Source organism: Rhinolophus ferrumequinum, chromosome 16, assembly GCF_004115265.2.
Source record: "Rhinolophus ferrumequinum isolate MPI-CBG mRhiFer1 chromosome 16, mRhiFer1_v1.p, whole genome shotgun sequence".
Lineage (NCBI taxonomy): Eukaryota > Metazoa > Chordata > Mammalia > Chiroptera > Rhinolophidae > Rhinolophus > Rhinolophus ferrumequinum.
In genome coordinates, this window is record NC_046299.1 from 13,057,283 (window position 1) to 13,075,630 (window position 18,348).

At 32.9% G+C, this 18,348-nt stretch overlaps 1 protein-coding gene across 1 annotated transcript in view; it reads right to left on the reverse strand.

Moving 5' to 3' along the window:
* ATRNL1 (attractin like 1) overlaps positions 1-18,348 on the reverse strand; it is a 573,257-nt gene that overhangs the window by 490,217 nt on the left and 64,692 nt on the right. The window contains exon 9 of the mRNA XM_033131140.1: positions 14,470-14,653. Coding sequence (XP_032987031.1) covers positions 14,470-14,653 — 184 coding nt within the window. The remainder of the gene's footprint in view (positions 1-14,469; positions 14,654-18,348) is intronic.

The following is an 18,348-nucleotide window of genomic DNA, read 5'->3' on the forward strand; positions in this document are numbered from 1 at the left end:
AAAATAAATAAAAAGAAAAAATACTGATTGAACAGTGTCCCTCCAAAATTCATGTCCACCTCAGACCTCGAATGTGACCTTATTTGGAAATAGGGTCTTTGCAGGTGTCATTCACTAAGTTAAAACAAGGCCTTACTAGGTTAGCGTAGGCCGTAAATCAATGACTGGTGTCCTTGTAAGGCTGTGTGAAGTCACCCACAAACAAAGGAAGAAGGCCACATGAAGACTGAGGCAGAGATGAAGGAATTGATGCAGCTAGAACCAAACAATGCCCAGGATTGCCTGGAGCTACCATATGCTGGAAAAGTCAAGAAAGATGACTAGAGAAAGACGACGTGGTATATATACACAATGGCATATTACTCAGCCATAAGAAAAAATGAAATACTACCATTGCGACAACATGGATAGATCTTAAGATTATCATAGTGAAATAAGTCAGACAGAAAAAGTCAAGAACTATAAAACTTCACTCTTATGTGGGATATAAAACAGAAGGCAACCAACAAACAAGACAAACAAAAACTCACAGACACACACAACAGTTTAGTGGTTACCAGAGGGTAAGGGGGGTGGAAGGGTTCTAGAAGAGGGTAAAGGGGATCAAATGTATGGTGATGGAAAGAGAATTGACGCTAGGTGATGAACACACAATATTATATATAGTTGATGTTTTACAGAAATGTACACTTGAAACCTATAATTTTACTAACAATTGTCACCCCAATAAACTTAATAAAAATTAAAAAAAGGAAAAGAAAGGATTCTTCCCTTGAGCCTTTGGAGAGAGCATGGCCCTGCTGTCACCTTGACTTTAAACATCTAGTCTGCAGAGTTATGAGAAGATAAATTTCTGTTGTTAAGCGATCAAATTTGTGGTAATTTGTTATTACAGTCTTAGAAAAAAATACAGATTTCATTTAGAAAAGCATACAAATTATCAATTACCTAGGAATAATTCTAACCAAAATTTTAGCATTGCATGCCATTAAAAAATGGACTTTTCATTAAATTGTTCTGGGACTATTAGATGTCCACATTAAAAAAATAATAATAATGGTTCCCTACCCAGTTGGATTAAAAATGAAATGTGAAAGGCAAAACTATAAAACATCTTGAGGGAAATATAGAAAACACTGAGATAGGGAAGTATTATTTAAACAAGACAAAAAGCACAACCCATAAAAGAAAAGATTCGTCAGTTCTATATTAAAATTAAGTTCTGTTCATCAGACATCATACATAAAGCACAATGAAAATCCACAATACGAGAGAGAAAATGTATGCAAAATAACAAAGGATTAATATCAAAACAGTACTACTGTGACAAAATGGGCAGAAGATTTGCACAGCACTTCAAAGAAAAAAATGTGGACAAATAATGGGAAGATGTTCCATTTCATTGGTAATCAGGAAAATGCAAATTAAAACCAGAATGGCACACCATTTTCATACCAATCAAATTGGCAAAAATATCTTAAAAATTCAAACTCACTCAATTTTGGAGAGTTTGTAGAGGAATGGGAACTCCCAGTCACCACTGGTGTAAGTGCAAATTAGTAAAATAACATTGGAGTATAGTTGGGCATTTATTAAGTAAATAGCTTAGAGAAACTTGTATATGAAACAACAGAAGACTAAATAAGAATATTTATACTATAATTGTTCATAATAGCAAAAATTGTTGTATCCCAAATATCCATCAACAGTGGAACAGAAAATTTAAAAAAGGATCTAAATATGTTCCCACAATAAGAGCCTCTCACGCAGGACAATTCTGCCAGCAATCCTACCATACGTCCCTAACCCATTTGCTCTTCCTCCTTCCTAAATGCTCATTTCATACTTTATCGTCTCTTGTTAAACCTCAGTCTTCCAACAAATGTCCCCCATTCTCACTCCCTACTGATCACTTCCTATTTCACTAAGAATACAAAAAGAATCAAAACGTTCACAAACTCTCAGCACATCTACACATTTAGCTGCAACTGTATTCATATAACCTGCCTTCTCTCCTAACCCAGGGAATAAAATGTCTATGCTCCTAGAGGCTATCCTCTTGATTTGTTCACTTGATTTGTTCACAAAGGTCAATTGCATTTCCATATATTAAGCAATGAAAAAATAAATACATAAAAAGAAAATATACTGGTTGAACAGTGTCCCTCCAAAATTGTTCACTAGATCCTCCTTCTGGTTTTCTTAAGTACATTCCACTAGCAAATTTTTCCCTTTCCTGAATCATTATTTTTTACGTCACCTTGATCTTTCCTATCAGCCAACAAATAAAATAATTTCCCCAAACTTAAAAACCAAGAAACCTCTCTTGCCCCCACCTCCCTTCCTCCATCACCTTACTTCTCTCTTTCTCTGCTTCCCTTATAACTAAACTCCTCCAAAAACTTGCCAGTACTTTTCTCCAATTCCTCTTCTCCCATCCTGACTAGAGTCCATTGCCAATCAGAATTTAACTCTGCCTTGCCACTGAAACTTCTGTCAAAGTCAGCAAAACACTCCAGTTTGCCAGATCCCAAGATCATTTCTCAGTTCTCATATTACTTCGCCTATCAGCAGCTTCTGACAATCTTTCTCCTTTGGACACACTCTTGGCTTCCATGACATCACATTCTCCTGGGTTTCCTGCTAACTCATTTATTGTTTATACTCAGTCTCCTTTTCTGGTTGTTTATCCTTATCTCTCTGACCAAAAAATTAGCGTCCAGGTCCCCAAACTATTATATCCAGCCACCTATTTAATATCCACCAGGATGTGGAGTGTGTATCTCAAATTAAATATATCTAAAACTGAGCATCTAATCTCGTGCCAACGCTAAACCTACTCCTTTCACAAAATTCATCATCTCAGTTCATGCCATCTCCACGCTTTCGAGTCTTCAGGCCAAAAGTCTGATTCATCTTTCACTCCTCTCTCTCCCATTCAGTTTCCAATCCCTTAGTCTATCCAATCTCTGTTCGTTCTACCTTGAAAATATATTGAGAACTCAACCAGTTCTCATCAGCTGCACATTGCCTCTGTGGTCCCAGATGGTCCTCTTGATGCTGCTCTTATATCATAATCACAACACAGCAGGAAAAATGATCCTGTAAAAGTCCAAGTCAGAGCATCTCACATCTCTGTTCAAAATCCTACTAGTTTCCCTCATTAGAGTAAAAGTCAAAATCCGCATAATGACTCTATATGATAGGATTCCCAATTACCACTCTAAGGACATTTTCTCCCATGTCACACAACCCACTCTAAGACACTCTACTCCAGCCATACTGGCCTCCTTGCTATTCCAAATGATAAGCATATTATCATCTCAAGGCTTTCGTACTAGCTTTCCCTCTGCCTAGAACACCACCCCTCGGATACTGGCATGGCTTATTCTCTAACCTCTTTCAGGTTTTCATTCAAAATGTGTTCTCAGTGATGTCTTCTCTGGTCACCCTATTTATTTTTTTTAATTAAAGTTTATTGGGGTGACAATTATTAGTAAAGTTACATAGGTTTCAGGTGTACAATTCTGTATTACATCATCTATATATCACATTGTGTGTTCACCACTCAGAGTCAGTTCTCTTTCCATCGCCATATATTGGATCCCTTTTACTCTCATCTACCATCCCCTCCCACTTTACCCTATTTAAATGTAAGGATCTAAAACTCCCTATCCTATATCCATGCTTTCTTTTTCCTCCGTAGCACTTATTACCATTTAAAATACATTTTAAGTATTTCCACTTCTATTGTCTGTCTCTCCTTATTAAAACACATCTCTAATACATAAAGTTGTTTTAAAAAAACTCTCTAACGAAAGCATACAACGTTAAACAATACATGCAAAATTCAAAAATAGACAAAGTGAATGAACGGTTTGCTTGCAAATACATATAGGAGGGTAAAAAACCTGTAATGTAAAGCAAGAGAATAATTAACACAATATAAAGAATAATGGGGGCAGATGGGTGGCTCAGTTGGTTAGAGCGTGAGCTCCGGGCAACTGGGCTGCCGGTTCGATTCCCGTACTCCACAACTGGAGTTAGGTCAGTGGGCTCAGCTCCCAGGTGGCCGGATGGCTCAGTTGGTCGGAGAGCAGGCTCTCAGCCACAAGTTTTGCTGGGGGACTCCTCGACTCCCGCAAGGAATGGTGGGCTGTACCCTCCATAACTAAGATTGAAAGGACAACAACTTGACTTGGAAAAGTCCTGGAGGTACACACTGTTCCCCAATGAAGTCCTGTTCTCATTCCCCAATAAAATCGAAGAGGAAGAGGAAGAGGAGGAGGAGGAGGAGGAGGAGGAAGAGGAGGAGGAGGAAGAGGAAGAGGAGGAAGAGGAGGAAGAGGAGGAAGAGGAGGAAGAGGAAGAGGAGGAGGAGGAGGAGGAAGAGGAAGAGGAAGAGGAAGAGGAATAAGAAGAAGAAGAAGAAGAAGAAGAAGAAGGGTTACCTCTTTGGGAGGTACTGAAAGGCGTGCCAACAAGGAGGTCCATGAGGGCTTATTGGAGTACTGTAATGTCCGCATTCTTAGCTCAGGTAAATAGGGTATTTATTTCACCATTGTTCTGAAACTATATATGTATGCCTTCATATTGTCTTTTGTCTTGGGCAATATTTCCAAGTTTACAAAAGAGCACTATGAAAAGAAGAAGTACTACACATCTTAAAATTACCTTAAAAGGTAAAGCTATAGAGTTTAGTATTTCTTTAAATGATCACAATACGTGATTTTAGCTAGGCATTCCAAAATTCCAATCTCGTAATATATCATGCTGTTTATAAAGACAATAATAATTTTTGTTTATGTAAATATTTTAGTAAATCTCTCTGCTGTACTACTACTTTATTATGTGTGTATTTCTATTATTCCCCACATATACATGTACCATGAAATTTTAAGTTATCTGTCTCCCTTAATGAGAAAGTCTAAGGGTTATTCCCAACATAGTGGGAGATACAAAGTTAACAATTTTTGTTGACAAGATTTCAGACACTCATTATGTAGAGAAATAAGCAAGGATGAACTTGAATAGCATGTTTATCAGTAATTACTAAAATGTACATTAACTAATAACATATTTATAAAATTGTCCTATTTCACTTTCCAAAATCCCTGACACCTAAGTTTTTAGAGAAATCACAAAAACTCAATAATTTAATAAAATAACTTTGAAAATTTTAATGTGAAAATAACTCCCATTGTATCAAACTTAAGAAGCTAGAAAAAAAATCATCTCATGTAATCAGCATCATTATGAAAACATATTCTAAGTATATGTGATTTCAAATATTTTTTAAAGTACAGAATTAAAATAGTACCACAGAAGCTTTATCATTATACTCACTACTAATCTTTTTAATATATTTCAGTAGTTGAATTTTTCTCTCGCTGGAAAATAATGGAAAAAATTATCAAATTTAAAACTACAGCTGTAAATTGTAAATGATAACGTTTAATATGTTCCTTATGTGTTAAAATTTACTGTGCTTTTTCACAGGTTAAAAGAACACAACCATAGCGGAAAGGACCTCAACAATAGACAAAAAGAAAAATCTGAGGTCTCTACTATCACAGAAAAACCTTGACAATGAAGAACAATGATAGCGTAAGCTTTACAAATATATATATATTTGTATATTAGCTAAGAAATATATATATATATTTAAGCTAAGAAACCAAGATTAAATGTTCATTACAGCAAAGTTACAGTCTCTTAGCAAAGGATAATACCAATTAATAAAACATTCTGACAATACAAAAGGAATTGTTTTTGAGTAATAAGAAATCCTATAAATACAGGATGTTTGCTCTCTCCTATTCTTTAAATGTAAAGAAACCAGACTCAACTAGGCCTGATGTAGCGGGGTAGCAGCAATGGCTCTTGGTGTATCTGAACTTTTATGTCTCAGTCGTTTCCAACACTGGCCAACCACTCCAGTAACTTCCCTGGTGCCCATTCCAATCACGAGTCAGTTCTTCCTAGCCTAAGGCAATCCCTATCATAGCTTTTAAGATCATAAATTAGTTTTTCCAGGTGCTAAATTTCATCTAAATGAAATCATACACTTAAATATTTTTTGTCTCAATTCTTGTGGTCAACATTATTTTGGTGAGATACCAACTGCAAGGATGCCTGCAGACAATTCTTTCATTTTGATTACTGCATAGCGTCCCATTAATTAATTGCATGGTTATATGATTAAGATTAATTTACTCACTTGAACTAATGATGGATATTTCATTTGTTTCCAATTATTGACTGTTACAAATGACACTGTGATGAATGCTCTTCCATATGACTGTAGTACACGCATGTATGCATTTGATGGATATATAACTACAATATTTCATGGGGTACATACATTACATATGTGTGAGTGAATGTATTGAAATTGAACAGAAACTGTCAGACCTCTGTTCAGAGTGCTTCTACCAGTTTATGCACACTTGGTATTAGCAATCTTGTAAATTTTAGCCATTTAAGTGGACATGCAGTGGTACTTCAATGTTTTAACTCAAACTGCCTCATGACTAACAAGTTTAAGCACCTTTTAAAATGTATTTTGGCCATTTGGATATCCTCCTTTGTGAAGTACCTGATCAAGTCTCTTGCCCATTTCAACTGAATAGTTTGACATTTTCGTATTGATTTGTAGTACTTCTCTGTATTTTCCAGAATAGAGTCCTCGGTTGGCTTTGTTGCAAATATCTCCCACACTGCATCTGGCCTTTTGACTTTATTATTGATATTTTTAGACATATGTAGTTCAGTTTATCATTTTTCCTTTATTAATAGTACTATTTAAGTATTAAGTCTTCCTTTACTAATGGATATAAAGACATTTGCCTCTGTTATCTTCTACAATATTTATTATTTTACCTTCCATATTTAGATCTACAACAGATCTAAAATTGATTTTTGTGTGTGGTGTGAAGTAGGGCCAAAAATTCATTTTTTTTCTATTGTATATCCAATTGGCCCAGGATAATTAATTGAAAACATGCTTCTGCAGTGCCAATTTTGTCATAAACTAATTGTTCACAAATGCGTAGGTCTGTCTGAGGAATTCCTACTTGCCGCATTGGTCTATTTCCGTATCTTCGCAACAAAACCTAATTACTGTAGCTTCAAAGTCATAAGATCTGGTAAAAAAGTCCTCCAGCTTTGTTCTTCTAACAGTTTGTATTAGCTATGGTTGGTCTTTTGCATTGTCATATAAATTTTAGAATAGGCATGTCAATTTCTTGCTGCAAATTTGATAGGGATTGCATTAAATCTATAGATCAACTTAGACAGAATACACATTTCTACAATATTGAGTTTTTCAATCAATTATCATAATGTATCCTCTATTTATGTAGATCTTCAATTTCTCACACCAAGTTTTTATAGTTTTCTGGGTAAAGATCCTGCATATATGTCATTGCATTTCCTCCTTAGGTTATTGTTCCTGGTATACAGAATTACACTTTTTGTTTTTTATATTGAGCTTTTATCTAACAACTTACTGTCCATAGATCTTTTATATTTTGTAATTTTATTTTACTTTAATAGCCTTACTGCACTAGCTGGAAATTCCAATACAATGTTGAATAGAAATGGTGATGGTGGGCACCCTAATCTCATTCCTAAATCTTAAAGGGAAATTTCAACAATGTTGCAATACAGTTTTTCTGTTTGTACCTTCTTCTGCCACATGAATAGTTTGTTCCTATTCCTACTTTACCAGAATTTTTACCATGAATATTTATTAAATTTTATTTAAACTTTACTGTGCATCTCTTGAGATTATATAACTTTACTTCTTTATTCTTTTCCAGTGCTAGCTATACTGATTTTATGAATTTTTAATTAAAATTGTATCTTTAAAATGAACCCAAATGATGTATTATCCTTTTCATAAACTGTTGGATTCACATCACTATTCTTGTATCTATGTTACTGAAAAAGTTAACATTGTAATTTTCCTTACCTGTAATATCTTCTTCATATTTTTGTATAAGGTTACACTACCACCATAATTTCAAGGTAATTATTTCTGTTCTCTGCAAGTTTATTTCTTAAATAGTTACTTTTTAAATGTTTGGGCAAATTCACCAGTAAAGTGATTTGGGCCTGGAGAGTTTTTGGTTTTGTTTTATCTCGTTTTGTATGTTTCCTTATTAAGGTACAGGATTTCAACTGCAGATTCTATTTCTTTGATACAAGATTATTCCAATTTTCTATCTTTTCGTGTGTCAATTCTGGTAAGTTTTATTTTTCTAGAAACTAGATATGGCCATCTGATCTTTTAAATTTACAATCATACTGTTGGCTTATCATATGCTCTTATTGTCTTTTACTATCTATAGGATCTATAGTGATGTTTTCATTTTTGATAAGGGTTATTTGAGTACAACCTTTGTTTCTAAATCTGGGTGGGGATTTCCTTATTTAGTACTTTTCACAAACAACCAACGTTGTTGATTTTGGGGGGCTATATGAATTATCTCTATCATATGTTTGTTTTCTATTTCATTAATTTGTGCTCTTATGTATAGTCTCTTGTGTTTTCTTATCCTTATTTATCCTTTCTTTGGAATTAATCTGCTGTTCTTTTTCTGACTTTTTGAGGTAATGTTTAGAACGCTGATTTTATGGCTTTTTAAAATCTTTTCTTATGAATGCATTTAAAGTTATAAACGTCCCTCTTGACAGCCTCATTCATATTTTGATGTATCATCATTCAGTACAAAATATTTTCTCATTTTCAGTATTTTTTTTGACCAATTACTTTTAAGGATTTTATTAATTCCAGACATTTTAGGGTTCTTCTAGTTACTTTTTGTGTTCATTTCACTGTGATTAAATACTTTGTATGATTTCAAACTTTTTAAAATGTTTTCTTAATTTTTCAGTTACAGTTGGCAGACATTATATTAGTATCAGGTGTACATCATAGTGATTAGACATTTACATAACTTATAAAGTGATCACCCTGATAAGGCTAGTCCCATCTGACATCATACAGAGTTATCACAGAGTTATTGACTGTATTCCCTATGCTGTACTTTATATCCCCATGATTGTTTTTATCTCTGGCAATTTTTACATCTTAATCTCCTCCCCTCTTTCGCCCATCCCCACTCCCCTCCCATCTGATAATCATAATTTATTCTCTGTATCTATGTTTGTTTGTTTTGTTTGTTCATTAATTTTGTTTCTTAGATTCCACAGAGAACAGAAATCTTTTTAAATTTGTTGAGGCCTGCATTAAAAGCCAGCATATGGTAAATTTTGGAAAATGTTCATATATAATTGAAAACGATATATATGTCTGTAATGATAAGATAATATTCACTCAAATATCAAAGAACACAAGGTCATTGTGATGTTCAAACCGTTTACTTCTTTAATTTTTTTCTTTGGTCTGTTTGTATTATACTATCAGTTTTTACTTTATTTAAAACAGTGGTAAAGTATATATTAGGTTGCTGCAAAAGTAATTGCAGTTTAAAAGATTAAAAATAATTGCAAAAACCGCAATTACTTTTGCAGCAACCTAATACTTTCAACTTTTCCAAATACTTTAATACTTTTTGTATCTTTTCTAAGCTGTATATAGTTATACAGCTTTTATACCCAATCAAAAACTATCAGCTTTTCATTGGAATTATGTAGGCTCTTGTATTTAGTGTAATTAGAATATTTATTGCCTTACATTTAGTGTAATTATGGTATATTTGGAGATAAATACACTATCTTACAAATTCCTTTATATTCATCTCAACAGTACTTCATTCCTTTTCCATTGGTTTCTTGTCTTCTTCTAAATCCATTAAGTAGTATTCTCAATTTCCCCTCTATTACCTTGTTAGATATACAGTATATTACTTTTTTTAGTCATTACCTAGTGATTACAAAATAAATCTTTAATTATTAATGTCTACTATCAATTAATTCTTTTATGAATTCCCACATGATATGAGGACTTTCGTACTTTTAAATACCATTTACCCTCCTTCCTGATTTACGTGTTATTATTTTCATACATTTCAATTTTGTATATATTTAAGACTCTATTACTATTATAGTTTATATAATAAATAATCACTTAGATATACCCTTTTCGTTTTTCCCTTATAGTATCTAGTATCATTTTCTTCTATTTCAATAGCATTTCCTTTATTTATTTAGTATTTCCTTTATCGTAGGTGTCCTGTTGTCAAATTCTCTCCGTTCTTGTTTTGATGAAAAGTCCTCTTTTTTTTTTTTTCATTTTCTAAGGGTATTTTACTGGGTGCAGAATTATAGGCTGATTATTTCCTTTCAGCCATATGAAGATAGCATGTCTTCTAGATTCCATTTTTTCAGTTACTAAATCAGTTGTCTGTCTCAGTGTTGCTCCTTTAAAGGAAATATGCCTTTTCACCCCTCTGGATGTTTTAAAATCTTTATCTTCCTTTTCGGGATTTCATCAGTTTTACTGTAATATTTCTAAGTGTAAGTTTAATTGTACTTATCCTCCTTTGTGCTCATGGAACTTCTTCAATGTGTGGCTTGATCTCTTTTGTCACTTTTGAAAATTCTCATTATTGAAATTTCAAATAGTGCTATGTATTACATTCTCACTCCTCTTCCTCTGGACTCCACTTACATTATGTTAGACCATTTCCACATGTCCCTTATACCTCTTTCCCTCTTCTATTTTTCATTCTTTGTTTTTCTCTATTTCAGTATGGATATTTTCTTCTGACCTATGTTCTATTTCATTATTTCTCTCCTCAGCTGTGTCTAACCTGCTATAAAACCCATCCAAGGAATTCTTAATTCGTTTAATGTATTTTTCATTTCTAGAATTTCCATTTGATTCTTTAGTAAAAGTATCTAGTTGTCTGCTAATATTTTCCACATTATATTTTAATTCCTTGAAAATAAATTCAAAATTATTTTAAAGTTTCAGTCTGAAAACACCATTGTCCTATATGTGTGTTTCTAATGGCTGTTTTTTCCATAGCTTGTATTTTTCTAAACCTTACATTTTAATTTTGTAGCAGATGATTGTATATGATATACTAAAGAAATAATGTCTGTGTAATAGCATCTTCCTCAAGAGAGATTTACTTTTGCTTTGTTATCTAATTAGGCTGTGAGCAGATCACCATAATCCTATGAAAGAATGTGATAATTCAAAGGTGGGTTTATCCTCACTAGTAGGTTCAGAACTTCAAGGACCACACTAAATCCTTAAGTGTATAGTAAGGCCCCTTTTCCTTGGCACATTTGGAAATCCAATTTTGTTTTTTCTTATTGATTGACAGATATTCTGCTCAGTTTCTGATAGTTTTCAGGATTTACAATTGTCTCAAGAACAAAAGTTGCACAAAATGCCAATCTTACCTCTCTTTACAGTCTAACTGTCCTAGATCTTGACCCACAAATTCTCACTTCCTTGATAGTTCTATGATGCTTAAAAAGATGTAATTCCTAATTTTTCTCAGTGGAAGTAACAGTCTAAAATCATCTATTTCACCCCTAAAAAAGAATTCCTCCAAACACTTATTTACTAATATCTCAGAAAAATAACCTATTTATTAAACTATATCTACTGAAAAATAAAATCAGTTCCAAGGTGGTAAAAGTTTTAAATTAGTCTGTACAATGGATACATAATAGTGACATTTTAAAATTACAGAATATTTGACAAATACACCTGATACATACTGTTATGCAAATATAATAGCAAACTTGAAAAAATATACTAACAGAAAGCATCAAAACTTTAAGAATGGCACAAACTCTAAAAATAAAAGAAAAATATCATTTTAGTGCTCACTGATAATTTTACTGATATTTTTTAAAAATGCAAAATCCACAAACAATAAGTGTTGGTGAGGATGTGGAGAAAAAGGAACCCTCATGCGCTGTTGCTGGGATTGCAAATTGGTACAGCCACTATGGAAAACAGAATGGAAGTTCCTCAAAAAATTAAAAATAGAACTACCTTATGATATAATAATTCCACTTCTGGGTATTTTTCTGAAGAAGTCCAAACCACCAATTTGAAAAGATATATGCACCCCTATGCTCAGTGCAGTATTATTTACAACAGCCAACATATGGAAGCAACCTAAGTGCCCATCAACAGACGATCGGATAAAGAGGAGGTCCGTACATACAACGGAATATTACTCAGCCATAAAAAGAAAGAAATCTTACCATTTACGATAACATGGATGGACCTAGACGGTATTATGCTAAATAAAGTCAGACAGAAAAAGATATGTGTACCATGTGATTTCACTTATATGTGGAATCTAAAGAATAAAATAAATGAACAAACAAAACAGAAACAGACTCATAGATACAGAGAACAAATTGATGGCTGCCAGATGGGAGGGGGATTAAGGGATCGGGTGAAAAAGGTGAAGGGATTAAGAAATACAAATTGGTGGTAACAAAATAGTCACAAGGATATAAAGTACAGCACATAGTCAGTGATACTGTAATAACCTTGTATGGTATTAGGTGAATAATAGACATATTGAGGAGGATCACTTTGTAAACTATATAAATGTCTAACCACTATACTGTGCACCTTAAACTAATATAAAACAATACTGAATGTTAATTATAATTGAAAAATAAAAATTAAAAAATAATGCAAAACCCAGCAAAATAGCAAAGCATCATATGTATCTATAACATATTTTTAATGAGGTCTTTAAAATAATTTACAAATTATTTTATTAAATTCTCCTAAAGGACAAGTATACAATGTTATTTGTGCAGATGTTAAAATTACCAAGATTGATAATTACATCCTGTTATGCAGAAGTTCACTATGGGAAAATCTGAGGTAGGTAAGCACGTAAAGTCTGAGAAACTTTCATTCAAGTGGTAAGCAACAACTAACTCGCCCATTTTGATTTTACTCAAATAGTACCCATGGTCTCTCCTGTCCACTCACTTCTATTAAGATCCTTCCCTGAGGATTGTGAGATTCATTATTATTACTGTGAACTATGCTGCCTCTTTCATGCCTCTTTATCTCTCTTTTTGGTATGAATCAATATCTGTAATATATGCAAAAATATGTTAAGCAAATTGATAGTGCCTTAATCACTACACTGCAATTCGTCGTGCTATCATAGCAAAAGCTCAACAAGAAAAATGCTAGAAATATTAAAATAGAAAATAAAATGCAATGTTTAAATTATATAAAACAAAAGTGATTCATTAATTTTAATGTTTATAAAAACATAAAGTATAATATTACATTTTATTGGACTAAAAAAATGACAAGAAAATCACTCAGAGGAGAAATCTTAACTTTTTAAAATGCCGTCATTCTTTATAAGTAAAGTACAAAATATATTTGTAAGTGAAAGGGATAGAACTAATCACAATTTGGTAGAAAACTGTATTTCATTTAAATGTATATCAGCACTGATAAGTATAATTAATGCATACAGAGTAAGTATATCTCCAGGATCAGTAATTTCATGCTAAAAGTTTAAAAGAATAGGTAGTGTCTTAACAAAGAAATCATTTCCCAGGTTTTACAAAGAGAAATGAGTGCAACAAAAATTCTACTTTAAAACTCACATACCTAGGAAAATTAATAAATAAAAAATTAACAATATTTCAAACAAAAAAAGAGCCTTGTATGTTATGAATAGGCAAATCACTAAACAGGAAACACAAGTGGCAAATGACACGTACATTAAAATATCAATATCATTTACATCCACTGAGTTGGCAAAAGGAAAATATCTTCACAATTACCAAGTGCTTGTGGGAATATGAAGAAACAGGTACACTCATTCCTGCTGGTGGACGTAAACATTACCTCAGTGACCTGAAGAGCCATTTGGCAACATGTAGTAAAGTTGAGGACGTGAACATCCTCAGACACAGCAAGTTCATTTTTAAGTATATACCATCAAGAAACTCTTTCATGTGTGCATGAGAAGACCATACAAGATGTAAAATGTAGCATTTTTAAACAACTAAAACGGAAAATCTACCTAAACACTACAAGTTTTGCATTTCACAGGAAATGAGACGATGAAACTAAATAAATGCTTTTAAACTTTACAAATGACAATAAAATATGAGTGCAAAGAAGAACAAATCCCAAGCCAAATAATAACAAAGTTAAAAGTTATTTTAGTAAGCAAAATTGCTTGTCTGAATTAAATGTAATATAGGCATTGGTAAGTACAACTAACGCATACAGAGTAAGTAAGTATATCTACGGGATCAGAAACCATTTTAAAGTCAACCATTTACATTAATGATGGCTACGTAGAAAATGTATTCTTTTGTGCCTTTGCTACATGATGGAATGTCATTGGTTGAAATAGACAGGGGGACAAGGCTAAGAATGTCTCCCTGAAAATATTGAATAAACACTACTATTATACAAACATAAAATACAACAGTGACAAATTTTCTCATCATACTTCAGCCTAATCTACTCACCAAGTCTTAGTGTTAACTTCGTACTTATAAAGATCATCAACCAATCCATATTTGTTGCCTGGCAGTGCTTTATAGCCTCCATGAACATAAATGGACTTTGTTATTTCATCATACACACTGGTATGACCATATCCACCTTGGACAATAGCTCCTTTAGTTTCTGGAACAAGCCAAGTGTTTGATGCTGTAAGAGAAAGAAGATAAATCATGAATTTCAAGTAGTAGTTAAAAATATAACTAATATAACTAAACTACCAAAAAGTTAATTCTAACACCACATTTTTATGAGCAAATAAAGTATACCTAACATTCATTTAATCAAGAAACTATTATTAAATATGCACTAGTTACTATGTTAGGTGGTAGAGGTTGAGTTGAGTAGGACTGGTCTTTCTGTAGATTAAACTGTGAAATATTGAGACTGTTAATTTTTGTGTGTGCAAGAGAAAAAACAAAACTTTACTCTCACATACATTTCTGTATCTGTAAATAATCCTGAAAAAATTGTAACAAATAGTTTATGAGAGTCCACTGTGTGACAGGCTCTGAGTTAGTCATAGATGTTATAAAGATACAAAAGATAGGATCTTTGCCCTTTACAATTTTTTGCACATGCTGGTCCTTAATCTCTTCAAACAGAAATGAAATGATAAAAGAAGGAATTTTGGACCATCAGAAAAGAACAACAAATAGAGTAGAAATATCAGTAAACACAATAGACTACTCTCCTCTGAGGTTTATAAATCATATTTAATGAAGGAAACAAAAGTTATAACATCATCTGATACTCAAGACAATGATATTAAAAAGTGGGGATGAAGAAGGGATGTAAACAAAAGCAAGGCTTCCACACTTCACTTGAAGTTTTAACATGTGGATACTCAGACATTGTGATAATTCACATATATATCTTTTAATATCCAGAGCAACCTCTAAGAAAACTACACAAAGAGATACACTCAAGAATACTATAAGAAAATCAAGATGAAATTCTAAAAACTGTTCAAGTAATTCTAAAAACTGTTCCCTTTACTCACAAGAGGTAAAGGGAAAAAATTACAAAAAATAAAAAAAAACAGAAGAAACAAACAGCAAACAAACAATAAAACACCAGACTTAGGCACTAACATATCAGAATTACCTTAAATGCAAATTGTGCATTCATATAATATTCTGAAAATGACAAAATTATAGAAATAGAGAACTGATTGGTGATTTTCAAGGGTGAAGGATGAGAAAGGAGTGAGGGTAGAGGGAGGTGGGTGTGGCTTAAAAAGGCAATATGAAAGATCCTAGATGACAGAACTATTCTGTATCTTGACTTGTGGTAGATGCATGAAACAACATGCCATAAAATTGCACAGAACTAAATACATACACACATGTACGCATAAATGAGTACAAATGAAACTGGGAACTCTGAATAAGATCAATGGATGGAATCAATGTCAATATCCAGGTTGTGATATTGTACTATATTTTTACAAGAGGTTGACTCTGAGGAAAACTGCATAAAGGGTACACAGGATCATGTGTTATTTCTTACAAGTGTATGTGAATTGACAATTATCTCAAAACTGAAAGTTTAATTTAAAAAGATACATTCACCATACTAGTAATGGGCTGTTCATCATGAAATACAGTATTTCACTCAACTCTTTGCAAACATCTTTAAAAAATTAAAAGTATAAGAGCTATAACACAGGTCTAAAACAAAAGTGTATGTATTCTTAAATACTATAGCTGTTATTTCTCAAGATTTAGTCACATGCAATTCAGCCAAAGAACCCATAAGTGATATGGCAGATTCACATGAAAAATTAAGAAAATAGTTTTGTTAAAAATACAGGTGACAGTGAATTTTACCAAACACTCAAAAAAGAATTGTTACCTATTCTCCTCAAACTATTCAAAAAAACTCCAAAAGGAGGGAGGGCTCCCAAGCTCATTTTATGAGGTCACTACCACACTAATCCCAAAACCAGACAAATACATTACAACAAAAGAAAACTATAGGCCAATATCCCTAATGAACATAGATGCAAAAATCCTCAACCAAGTATTAGTCAAACCAAATTCAGCAATACATTAAAAAGATTATACACCATGATCAAGTGGGATTCATTCCTGGTATCCAAGGTTGGTTCAATATTTGCAAATCAATTAATGTGATACACCATATTACCAAAATGAAAAATAAAAATCATATGGTCATATCAATAGATGCAGAAAAAGCATTGACAAAATCTAGTATCCATTTATGATAAAAACTCTTAGCAAAGTGGGAATAGAGGGACCATACCTCAACATAATAAAGGCCATGTATGATAAGCCCACGACTAATATCATACTCAATGGGGAAAATCTAAAAGCATTCCTCTTATGATCAGGAACAAGAAAAGGATGTCCAGTTTCATCCCTTTTATTCAACATAGTACTGGAAGTTCTAGCCACAGCAATAAGAAAAAGAAATAAAAGGCACTCAAATTGGAAAGGAGGAAGTAAAATTGTCATTATATGCAGATGACATAATACTATACATAGAGAACCAAAAAAATTCCACCAAAAAACTGTAAGAACTGATAAATGAATTTAGTAAAGTAGCAGGACTCAAAATTAATATTCAGAAATCAGTTGCATTTGTATACACCAACAAGAAACTATCAGGAGACATTAAGAAAACAATCCCATTTATAATTGCTTCAAAAACAATCAAATACTTAGGAATAAATTTAACCAAGGAAGTAAAAGACCTGTGATCAGAAAATTCTAAGACACTGAAGAGAGAAATCAAAGAAAATACAAATAAATGGAAACATATACCATCCTCATGGATAGGAAGAATTAACACGGTTAAAATGTCCATACTACCTAAGGCAATATATAGATTCAATGCAATCCCTATCAAACTACCAATGACATTTTTCACAGAACTAGAATACATAATCCTAAAATGTATATGGAACCATAAAAGACCCCGAATAGCCACAACAATCTTGAGAAATAAGAACAAAGTGGGAGGTATCATGCTACCTGACATCAAATCATACTACAAGGCTATAGTAATCAAAACAGCATAGTATTGGTATAAAAACAGACACATAGATCAATGGAACAGAGTAGGGAGCCCAGAAATAAATCCATGCCTATATGGTCATTTAATCTATTACAATGGAAACAAGAATTTACATTGGGGTAAAGACAGTCTATTTAGTAAATGATGCTGGGAAAACTGGACAGATACATGCAAAAAAATGAAACTGGACCATCTTCTTACACCATATACAAGAATAAATTCAAAATGGATCAAAGACTTAAATGTAAGACCCCAAAACATAAAACTCCTAGAAGAAAATATAGGAAGCAAACTTGCAGACATTATCCTTAGTAATATCCTTACTGATATATCCCCTTAGGCAGGGAAACAAAAGAAAAAATAAACATGTGGGATTACATCAAACTAAAATTTTTTTCACAGCAAAGGAAATCAATAAAACAAAACGGCATCCTACTGAATGGGAAAAGATATCTGCCAATGATACATCTGATAACGGGTTAATATCCAAAATTTAATTAAAAAAACTCATACAACTCAACAATGAGAAAACAAACAACCCAATTAAAAAATAGGCAGAGGACATGAAAAGACATTTCTCTAAAGAAGACATACAGATGGCCAACAGACGAAAAATGCTCAACCTCACTAATCATTAGAGAAACGCAAATAAAAACTACAATGAGATACCACCTCACTCCTGTCAGAATGGCTATCATCAGTAAATTAACAAACAAGTGTTGGTGAGGATGTGTACAAAATAGAACCCTCGTGTGTTGTTGGTGGGACTGAAGATTGGTGCAGCCACTATGGAAAACAGTATG